At 40.2% G+C, this 12,033-nt stretch overlaps 1 protein-coding gene and 1 pseudogene across 1 annotated transcript in view; one reads left to right on the top strand and one right to left on the bottom strand.

Moving 5' to 3' along the window:
* Lars2 (leucyl-tRNA synthetase 2, mitochondrial) overlaps nucleotides 1-7,287 on the bottom strand; it is a 96,678-nt gene extending 89,391 nt beyond the window's left edge. Inside the window, exons 1-2 of the mRNA XM_031345758.1 lie at nucleotides 6,981-7,287; nucleotides 1,471-1,719 (exon numbers count right to left, since the gene is read on the bottom strand). Coding sequence (XP_031201618.1) covers nucleotides 1,471-1,701 — 231 coding nt within the window. The 5' untranslated portion in view covers nucleotides 1,702-1,719; nucleotides 6,981-7,287. The remainder of the gene's footprint in view (nucleotides 1-1,470; nucleotides 1,720-6,980) is intronic.
* The window catches only part of LOC116073729, a 78,856-nt pseudogene continuing 73,943 nt past the window's right edge, over nucleotides 7,121-12,033 (top strand).

Below are 12,033 nucleotides of genomic sequence, written 5' to 3'. Positions count from 1 at the left end.
TAGATAGATAGATGGATAGATGGATAGATGGATAGATGGATAGATGGATAGATGGATGGATGGATGGACGGACGGATGGACGGACGGACGGACGGACGGACAGACGGACGGACAGACAGACAGATGGATAGATGGATAGATAGATAGAAGATAAAATCATATGCTATTTTACCTGGGACTGAGAACCTGACTGAACACTGGTGTATATGAAGCTTTAGAATTCACCTCACATTGATATTATGTTTGAAATCCATCCAAGTGTGTCTTTAGAAGCCAAGTATCTTGCCACTATCATCAAACCACCATTAAAAAAAAACAAAAAAAATAAATAAAAAACAAACAACAAAAAAGCCCCACAACTTCCATTTAGTAAGCATTTTATCATGTACAGGGTACATGATAAAGAAAGACTCATTCAACTATTTGGTTTAAGGCCACACATCTAATAACTTATCCTAAACCAAGCAGTTTGAGCCCAGAGTCCTTAGCTCCTCTTCTCTACTACTATGGTTTGAATGTGCAGTATCCCCATAGGACCATGTGACTGTCAATGTCCCCATAGGACCATGTGTATGTGCAGTGTCTCCACAGGACCATATGTATGTGCAATGTCTCCACAGGACCATGTTATGTGCAATGTCCCCACAGGACCATGTGTATGTGCAGTATCCCCATAGACCCATGTGTATGTGCAGTGTCCCCATAGGCCCATGTGTATGTGCAGTGTCCCCATAGGCCCATGTGTATGTGCAGTGTCCCCATAGACCCATGTGTATGTGCAGTGTCCCCATAGACCCATGTGTATGTGCAGTGTCCCCATAGACCCATGTGTATGTGCAATGTCTCCACAGGACCATGTTATGTGCAATGTCCCCACAGGACCATGTGTATGTGCAGTGTCCCCATAGACCCATGTGTATGTGCAGTGTCCCCATAGACCCGTGTGTATGTGCAGTGTCCCATAGGCCCGTGTGTATGTGCAGTGTCCCCATAGGCCCGTGTGTATGTGCAGTGTCCCCATAGGCCCGTGTGTATGTGCAGTGTCCCCATAGGCCCGTGTGTATGTGCAGTGTCCCCATAGGCCCGTGTGTATGTGCAGTGTCCCCATAGGCCCGTGTGTATGTGCAGTGTCCCCATAGGCCCATGTGTATGTGCAGTGTCCCCATAGGACCATGTGTTTGCACACTTGGACCCAGCTGGTGGTGCCATTTGGGAAGGTTGTGGATGCTTTAAGAGGTAGAGCTTTGCTGAAGTTGAGGTTCTAGAGCCCAGCTCCATTTCCAGTCTATTCTCTGCTCCCTAAATGCAGATGCAATGTGACCAGCCACCTCACATTCTCGACAGTCTGCCATCCCTTAGCTGACATGCCATGATGGAATTCATCCCCTCAAACTGTAAACCACGAAAACTCTTCCTCCCTTTGGATGCTGCTTATCAGGTGTTTGGCATCTGCCCTCTTAGGGTACTCACATCTTCCTCTGAGATTCTGGACACCTGCTCCTTTATCTGTTGGTGCCACCACTTCTCCACATCCTTTCTTGTCTGCAGTGTGTACTCTTTCGTCCACTTCCCAGTGGCACTGTAGATACTTCTGGAACATCCTGGAATTAGTCTTTCCCACAGGATGACAGGTGGTCCACTAACTAGCTGTCTTTTCAGAGGAGAGACATAAACACTCAGCCTCTGACAAGCGGATGCCATTCTTCAGGAGAGAAGACCCTAGAAAAGAGGGCACAGGAATATGATATTCACCACCCAGAACCTCTCAAGATTGGTCTTTCTGATTGACACAGCTCAGCAGTTACTGCCTGCTCACATGATTTCTCTTCTTCCTTTGGTAATCATTTCCTAACAGAACATTTTAGAAGTTCTATTGAATTAGATACAAACATTTTATTAGAAAATATAAAGGTGGGCTGGAGAGATGGCTCAGCAGTTAAAAGCGCTGACTGCTCTTCTAGAGGTCGAGTTTAATTCCCAGCAACCATATGGTGACTCGAAACCATCTATAATGGGATCTGATGCTCTCTTCTGAAGACAATGACATTGTCTGAAGACAATGACAGTGTACTCACACATATAAAATAAATAAATCTTTTAAAAAAGAAAAAAAAAAACATAAAGGTAATCCATGCCCTAAACGCCAAATATATAAAACCCTAACAGAAAAAAGGGAAGCCACCAAAAGGCCAGTTACTACATATCCTTCCACAGCATAGGAGCTACTGTCTGAACTCCAGAAGAACTCTAAGCACATCTTGACTTAGCTGTGTGCTCAAATACCAGAAGGCATCTGAACACAGGTCTCCCAGAAGGACCAGAAATTCTGAAAAAATTAACATTTTTCATATATATATTTGTGCGTATGCATGTGTGTATTATGAGTTCAACATACCCTTACAGACTAAGCCAAGAAATAACCATTAGTTACAAAACTACATATTCATTTGTTTCTTCATTTGCCAAATACTTATTGAATATTAGGTCCACACACTGTTCCAAGCACTACAGACATAACAAAGGAATCCCAGGCTGAGTGTGTAAGACACAGAGCATATGTGTACCATGTGCAAAGAGCTGGGATCTATCCCTAGCAAAGAAAAAATAAAGGACAAAGTGCCTTCTTTCACAGCGACTATATACACAGAGAAGCAGGCAAGACACAGATGAACCTATGGTATAGCGTGCACTGGTTCTGTTATAGAACTCTTTGGATTATAACACTGTGCAGTGGTCCAGCAGGATCACCTGAGATTCAAATCTTAATTCATATATTTCCCTGGTTCCCTCCTTAGGTGAATGGCAGAAATAGCCTTGATGAAGAATTTCCCTGCTTTATCCCTTTTAAGGGGCTGAGGTGAGATTTCATCAAATGTTTAGGATGTGGTACTATATAAACACCCTAAACTTCCTGCCTCACTGCATAACAGCAATGGAGAGGTAAAAAAGACAAGAGAGACATGAGAAAACCTGGCATTCTAAACTGGTATTAATCATCTGATTCTTTCTAAATCTTTTCCATATCTACCGGGGTTTAGCACATTACTTACATGAAGGCACTGAATCAAAGGTTGCCAGGAGGGTTACCTCAGGCTCTAAAAGAGGAGTGCACACTCACAGAACATGGAACTGTGGCACTTGCTGCCATAGGTTGGCCTGCACAAGTTCTTGACATACCACGTCTCACTATTTTTAACATCTCTTACTCTTTTAGGACTAAAATAAGTGACAGACAGGGAGGAAGGGAAATTCTCCTATCAGTTGGGTTTGGATATTTTAAAGTAGGTCAATATGACTATATAGGAAATAGAATGAACTACATGAAGCTAGCTATCAGCAATTCTATATGACCAACTTTATATAAGGAAGGCAATTTATTTTTTTTTTTAGGGCTTAGACTTGTATATTATTAGAACTATCTATGTGAGTCAGGGATTTTATGGTTTTCTTACTAAGTGAACATTCTGAAACCATGATAGGCCAAAGATGATTAGCAGAAGGCACCTAGACAGATATCTGACATTTCTTTCCTAGATGGCACACAAGGAGAGTATTCTGGACTACTCTGTTTCATAAATAAATAGTAATAGGAAAATAAAATACAAATAGACCTGAACTGCTGTTTGGGACTTGTTCCCCATCATGATGGGTAAAGTGCCAATGAGCAATCATCTACAGGAGCAATATGAATGCACGGTAACACTCGCTGCTGGCTGAACACGATGCTTTACATTACACCAGGCTCTCTAATGACTTCTCCTTTGCTTAAACCAATGAACTAAAAAAACATTAAAACACATCTAAGTATATACAAGAATTTATAGCTCATGATAAGCTGGTAGATGGTTCAGCTGCTAAAGGCTCCTGCCACCAAGCCTCACAACCCAAGTTTGATCCCTAAAACCAAACGGTGGGAAGGTACGTCCACTGACCGTTGTATGCAGCCATGGCAGCTGTGCCCTCAAATAAATAAATAATGCAATTAAAGCTCATAAAGAAAAACACATGCAGATTAGAAAGTAATAGGGAGCTGTCTCCGTGGCTCAGGTGGCTCAGTGGGCAAAGTGTTTGCTACATAAGCATGAAGATCTACATTCAGATTCCCAGCAAACACATACAAAGCTCTACACATATGGTGGCACTGTGTTTGTATCCTCAGCACTAGAGGGTGGGGCTTGTGGAAACACGAAGACCCTTGGAGCTTGCTGACCAGCTAAGTTAGCCAATTACTGAGCTTCAGTTTCAGTGAGAGACCCTGTCACAAAAACTAATGTAGAGAGAGATAAAAGACATCTAACACTGGGGAGCTGAAGAGATGGCTTATTTTACAAGAGTACTACATCTCCTACAGAGCACTCACAGGGCAGCTCAAACAATCTATACCTCCAGTTTAAGGGATCTTATGTCTCCTGACCTCCAAGGGTTTCTACACACATATGATATACAAACAAACCCTCAGGTACATACAAATACACATAAAATTAATTAATTAGTACACATAAAATTAATTAAATAAATATAATTTTTAAACACCAAACACTGACCTCTGGGCTTCACATGTGTGTACTTATGTATCCACATACATACATCCAAATAAAAATAAAAATAACAGGATATCACTATATAGCTCAGGCTGGCCTCTAATTTTCTGTTCTTTTGCCTCAGCCTCCTCAGAGCTGGGATTACATGTGCACCACCACAGCTCTAAAAATGATTGATTGTTCAATGTATTTAAGAAAATTTTAGAGCTCCAACACAAACCATAAACTGGCATAAATCCCATTGTTTTGGAGGGATGTGGGGATTTGAGACAGGGTTTCATCTATCTCAGGCTGTCCTTGAACTAGCATTGCAGAATAGAATAACCTTGAATTCCTAATCTGCTTCTGCCTCCCAGATGTCAGGCTTATAGGCACCATACACTATCAAACTTAGCTAATAAGAATTTTTTTAAGTACCACAATTAGTCAGTCTTACTCCAAAACCATATGAAACATGCTGGTCATCTCAGCACTAAGGAGGATCTTAAGTCCAAGGCCAGCCTGAGCTACACAGCTAAGTGAGACCCTGCCTTAAAGAAAAGAAAGAAAAAATATGAACAAATTGCTAACAAGCAAACAATTTGCTGAAGGAAATCATTTGCCAAAAAGCTACAATGACAAAAGGCTATACAACCCCATAAAGAGTTTACATATGAGGAAAGAACCCCAAAAACATGCTTAAAATAGGCAAAGGTATAGGCATGGAAGTATAACTCAGTGGTAGAACACTTGCTTCACAAGACCAAAACCCTAGATTCAATCCACAGCACCAGAAAAGTGGGAATTGGTGCCCCAAGAGGACAAAAGCTAAGAAACGTGAAAAAAAAAAATCAACTTTACAACTAATCAAAGAGATAAAAACAATTAAATATCTTGCTTATAGTTTTAATGAAAATAATTATGTGTATTCACTATTGGTAGATATAAATTGAGAACACGTCTCTGAATTTGGCAATGTATGTATGCCAGGGGAGTTAAGAAACTGTGATGTCTCACACCTGGAATGTCAGTAGCTTGAGAGGCTAAGATAGGACGACTGTCAAGAGTTCCAGTTCCGGGTGGTGGTGGCGCATGCCTTTAATCACTTGGGAGGCAGAGGCAGGCAGATTTCTAGGTTTGAGGCCAGACTGGTCTACAGAGTGAGTTCCAGGACAGCCAGGGCTACACAGAGAAACCCTGTCTCAAAAAAACAAAACAAAACAAAAAATAGTTCCAGTACAACTTGGGCTACCATGAGTTGTAGGGAAGCTTGGGCTATACAGCGAAATTCTGTCTTTAAATAAACAAAGAAAGGGCAGGAAAGATGGCACAGCAGTTAAGAGAGCATACTGCTCTTGCACTGGATCCCGGTTTGATTCCCAGCACTCACAGTGGGTGACTCACAACTGCCTATTCCAGCTTTAGAAAGATCTGATACCTCTGGCCTACATGGGCACCCACACTCTCATGAGTGCTTGAGAGAGAGCGCGAACACACACACAATTAAAAATAAGTCTTAACAACAGATATGTTAAGAAAATCCAAGGACTAGATATATAAAACAGATGTTCAGTACATCAATTCAATCCCCAGCACCAAAAACAAAACAAAACAAAACAAATAAATACTATAAAACGTGGGGCCTAGGGATATAGCTTGGTGCTAGAGTAATTCCCTGACACTGCTTTAGGCCATTCGTTCCATCCTGAGCAATGTAAAAAATAAATAAAAATAAACCCCAAACTCTTAGGCATGGGTCCAAGACCACCCTCAGACTCTGTCCACTAGGGGAATATACTAAGAAGCTGTGCTCATACCTAGGAATCTACAGAACTTTTAGATTTCAACCATCGTCTGTTCTTTTACTTACTAGGCACAGCTCTGGGCCATTTCAAGTACCTCTCCATGGAAGTCCTAATAGGCATTGCCTCTTCCTGGCATCAAAAGTAGACATTTTAGCAGAGGGTGGTGTGGATACAAACAAAACGAGTAAGTAAACACACACCTCACCAAAACAATCACATCTTACAAAAACACAAATGTCAATAAACATGTCTTGTAAAACACTAATGTTAAAAGGCACACGCTACTTCTAATTTCCTGCAGGATCTCAGGCAAGTTATTTCGTCTCTAGAACTCCACCTTCTCTGTAAGCTGTGAGCCTGTAAGATCCAGAAGACTTCTGAAGACCTGCAGGTCCTAATTAATACTGTGGGTCCCCCAAAGATGTACTATTGATGGTCCTTTTCTGGGTCCAAACCCCCTACCCCGAAGCGAAGATACAGGCACCCGGGGGAGACCTGGAGTAGAGGAGAATTCGAATACAAAACCACGTGAAGACGTGCGTTCTACGAGCAAGAGTCCGGAGTCCACGGCTGAAAGAGTCTATGAACTAGAATCTCGGAGCTTTCCCCAGTTTGGAAAACTGCAAGGTCCCGGGTCTCTCGGGCCTGTCCGCACCTTCAACTCCTGGGGCTAAGCGGGGCCTGTCTCTCGTCTTCCTCAGCCCCAGTAGGGGCTTTCTGCGCACAGGCTCTGGCCAGCTGCTACCTTCTGCCTCGTTCCCCAAGCATTACACGAACAAGACCCAGACAGTCACTATGGGCGCCGCCATGTTGGCAAAACAACAACTTTATCGGAAGCGGAGACCGCGGACACAGACAGGAGAGGCGGAGCCAAGGGGGAATGGCAAGGTGCCTGAGAGAGGGCGCTGACTCCGCCCCCAGGCTGTTCTCGCCCGGGGCTGGCCCCGCCCAAGCCGCGCCCTCTAAGCCTGCTCTCTATACTTGAACAAATTCTACTTACCTGGATGTAAAGGTCTTACAATTAGAACAGAAACGGGGGAGATGCTAAAGGATGAAGTGACAGGTAGATAAAAGAGCTCTGGGGTGGTTCAAGGCCAGGATTTGAATCTCAGAGCCACAAGAAACAGCCTACTGAGCTGGTTTGTCTGACTTTTTGTTCCATTATAGGCCTGGTGAGGGTTGAAGCACTTTTTGTCCACTATATCAGATGATCTTCTAACCCCAGGAGGAGAATTACCTAGCCCGGAGTAGAGTAGGAACAAAATGTACTGACAGGAAAACAAGCTGTCTGACCACCTTCCTTACGGAGTTAATGTGCCCCATCGCCCAGCACGCACTAAATGGAGCAAGAGCTTCTTGCCTGTAATAAATCAAGGAATTGCAAAGGAACAATGGTGTAATTACACTCTATCTTTTAAAGGAAGAATCTTTAAGGGCACATGTGAGTAGTCCAGCATACTGAGATTTGCTAATAGTGCAAAATGGTTGATATCCAGTAACAGCAAAAAACAATGTCTGAGTGCCATCTCTTCCTACAGGGCTGATATCAATTGTAGCTTCACAGACAGTGAATCCATCCAGTCACTGCATAGTCTCCATCTTAGTTTCTGTTCTTACATGGGTTAATGCAGCCCATAAAGAGGCCAGCAGGGGTGTACACTCCTACAGAATAATACTTCATTCTATGTGCCACCCAGGAAACAGGAAGCTTTTGTCCATTTCCAAGACTTCAACCACAACAGTTTTCTGATAATTTCAAGCTCAAAATACATGTTGTTCTAGACTAGCATCAAACCTCACCTGGAAACCAGTTCTGTGCCCCCAATGCCCTGCTATATTTTGCACTAGGTTTCCACTGCACTAGCTTCCCACGCCCTACCTTGAAGTGTCCTCCTTCAATTCCAGCTGACTCTCCTCACACTCTCTCCCTCTCCACAACTATCCTACCCCCCCCCCCCGTAGGTTCCTATGTCTCCCCGGACTCCTTCTCTTTACATAGCCTCTCTGTTTCTATGTATTGTAGCTTGATTATCATTTACTTAATGGCTAAAATCCCTTTATAAGTAAATACATACCATATTCATCTTTCAGGTTCTGGGTTACATCACTCAGGGTGATTTTTTTTCTAGATCCATCCATTTGCCTGCAAATTTCATGATGTCATTTTTTTTTAACAGCAAAGTAATACTCCATTGTGAAAATACACTACATTTTCTTTATCCATTCTTCTGTTGAGGGACCTACGGATTGTTTACAGTTTCTGGCTATTATGAATAAACCAACAATGAACATGGCTGAGCAAGTGTCCTTGAGGTAGGATAGAACATGCTTTGACTATATGTCCAAGAGGGTTACATCTGGGTCTTGGGGTAGATGGATTCCCAGTTTTCTGAGGAATCAGCATATTGATTTCCATAGTAGCTATACAAGTTTGAACTCCGGTAATCAATGAAGGAGGGTTCCCCTTGTTCCACATTCTGGCCAACGTGAACTGTCACTTGTGTTATTGATCTTAGCCATTCAGAAAGGTATAAGATGGAAGTAGTTTTGATTTTGCATTTCCCTGATGGCTCAGAATGTAGAACATTTCCTTAAGAGTTTCTCAGCCATTTTTGACTATTTTATTGAGAACTCTGTTTAGATCTGTACCTCATTCTTGAATTGGATTGTTGGATTTTTGGTTCATTTGTTTGATTGTTTGTTTGTTTTGATATCTAGTTTCTTGGGTTCTTTATATATTTTGGATATTAGTCCTCTATCATATGTGGAGTAGTAAAAATCTTTTCCCATTCTGTGGGCTGCTATTTTGTTCAATTGATAGTATCCTTTGTTTTACAGAAGGTTTTCAGTTTCATGAGGTCCGATTTATTATTTGTTGATCTTAGTGACTGCACTATTGGTGTTCTGTTCAGAAAGTCATCTACTATACCAAGGCATTCAAGGCTATTCTCCACTCTCTTCTCTATCAGGTTCAATGTATCTGGTTTTATGTTGAGATATTTGATCCACTTGGACTTGAGTTTTATACAGGGTGATACATATGGATATATTTGCATTCTTCTACATGCAGATATCCAGTTTGACCAGCACCATTTGTTTAAGATGCTATCTTTTTCCATTGTGTATTTCTGGCTTCTTTATAAAAGAAATCAGGTGTCCATAAGTGTATGAATTTATGTCTGGATATTCAACTTGATTCCATTGATCAACATGTCTGTTTACATGCCTTGAAATTTAGTATGGTGGGGCATTCAGCAGTTCTTTTATTGTTCAGGATTGTCTTAGCTATCCTGAATTTTTTTGTTTATTTGTTTGTTTGTTTTCTATATGAATTTGAGAATTGTACTTTCAATGTCTGTAAAGAATTGTGTCGGAATTTGATAGGGATTGCTTTTGGTAGGATGGCCATTTTTACTATGTTAATCCTAACAATCCTTGAGCACAGGAAATCTTTCCATGTTCTGATTATCTTTCTCCAAAGAATTGAAGTTTTTATCATACAAGTCTTTTACTTGCTTAGTTAGAGTTACCCCAAGGTATTTTATATTATTTGAGGCTATTGTGAGAGATGTTGCTTCCCTGACTTCCTTCCTAATTCATTTTTTTCATTTATATATGGAAGAACTACTGACTATTTTCAAGTTAATCTTGCTTCCAGCCACTTTGCTGAAAGTGTTTATCAGCTGTAGGGGGTTTCCTGGTGAATTTTTTAAGGTCACTTACATATACTGCTGGGAAAAAAAGTATTTTCAAATAATTATACTTAGACTTGTTCATTTCCAAATTGTGTCCCCCGATCTCTTTCAGTTGTCTTATTGCTCTATGTAAAACTTTGAGTCCTGTATTAAAAAGATATGGAGAGCATGGACACCTTTGTCTTGTTCCTGATTTTAGTGGAATTGCATTGAGTATATCTTCATTTCACTTGCTGTTGGCTATCAGCTTGTTGTATATTACCTTAATTATGTTCAGGTTTGTCCCTTGTATCCCTGATATTTCCAAGACATTTAACATGACGGGGTATTAGATTTGGTCAAAGGTCTTTCCTGCATCTAATGAGATGATCATGTGGGGTTTTTCCTTTGTTTGTTTATAGTAGATTTTATTTACTGATTTTTGTATGTTGAACCATCCAAGCATCTCTAAGACAAAGCCTATTTGATCATGGTAGATGCTATTTTTTATTTGTTTCTGGATTCAGTTTGAAAGTATTTTATTTAGTATTCTTGTTCATCTATGTTCATAACATAGGGAAATTGGTCTGTAAATCTTTCTTTGTTGAATCTTTATGTGTCATTTGGATGGCAGGGTAACTGTAACTTCATAAAATGAATTGGTCAATGTTCTTCTATTTCTATTTTGTGGAACAATTTGAGGAGCATTGGCATTAACTCTTTGAAAGTCAAGTATAATTCTGCACTAAAACCATCTGGCCCTGAACCTTTTTTGGTTGCGAGCCTTTTAATGTCTGCTTCTATTTCACCAGGGTTATAGGTCTATTTAAATTGTTTCTCAGATCTTGATTTAACTTAGGTTAAGGGTATCTATTAAGAAAAGAATCCATTTCTTTTATATTTTCCAATTTGGTAGAGTACAGGTTTTTTAAAGTAGATATAATTCTCTGGATCTACTCTGTGTCTGTTTTTATATCATCTTTTCATTTCTGATTTTATTAATTTGGATATTATTTTTCTGATTTTTAGTTAGTTAGGATAAGGATTTATCTTGTTGATTTTCTCAAAGAACCAACTCTTCCTTTCATTGATTCTTTGTACTGTTCTCTTTGTTTCTATTTTATTGATTTCAACCCTCAGTTGCTTGCCTTCTACTTTTTTTGGGTGTGCAGTAAAGTTTCTAGTATGAGATCTCTCCAGTCTTTTCATGGAGATACCTAGTGCTATGGACTTTCCTTTTAACACTATTTGCATTGTGTCCCATAAGTTTGGGAATGTTGTGCCTCCATTTTCACTGAATTCTGTAAAGTCTTCAATTTCTTTATTTCTGCTGTGACCCATTTTTCATTCAGTAAAGAGTTGTCCAGTTTCCAAAGGTTGTAAGCTTTCTGTTGCTATTTTGTTGTTGATAGTCTGATAAGATGCAAGGGGTATTTTAATTTTCGTGTATCTATTGAAACTTGCTTTGTGTCTAAATATGGGGTCAGTTTTGGAGAGTGTTCCGTGAGGTTCAGAGTAGAAAGGTATATTCTTCAGTGTTGGAGTGAAAAGTTCTGTAAATATGTTAGGTCCATTTGGTTTATAATGTCTGTTAGGTTCAGTATTTCTCTGTTTAGTTTTAGCCTGAATGATCTGTTCATTGGTGAGAATAGGGTATTGAAGTCTGCTACTATGGTTGTGTAAGGGTCAATATGTGAGTTAATCTGTAGTAATATTTCTTTTACATACTGGAGTGCCCTTGTGTTTGGGGCATAATTGTTAAGAATTGAAACGTCATCTTAGTGGATTTTTCCTTTTGTGAGTATGCAGTACCCTTCCCTGTATCTTTTGATTAGTTTTGATTTGAAGTCTGTTTTGTTAGATATTAAAATAGCTACACCAGCTTGTTTCTTAAGTCCATTTACTTAGAAAATCATTTTCTACCCTTTACTCTGAGGCAATGTCAATCTTTGATCTTGAAGTGTATTTTTTTATCAATTCTTTATTTACATGTCATACAATATCTCCTTTCCTAGTTTCCCCTACCAAAAAAAA

Source organism: Mastomys coucha, unplaced genomic scaffold (genome assembly GCF_008632895.1).
Source record: "Mastomys coucha isolate ucsf_1 unplaced genomic scaffold, UCSF_Mcou_1 pScaffold23, whole genome shotgun sequence".
In the NCBI taxonomy this organism is placed as follows: domain Eukaryota; kingdom Metazoa; phylum Chordata; class Mammalia; order Rodentia; family Muridae; genus Mastomys; species Mastomys coucha.
Note: the sequence above shows the minus strand (reverse complement) of the source record. Positions and strands in the feature narration are given on the sequence as shown.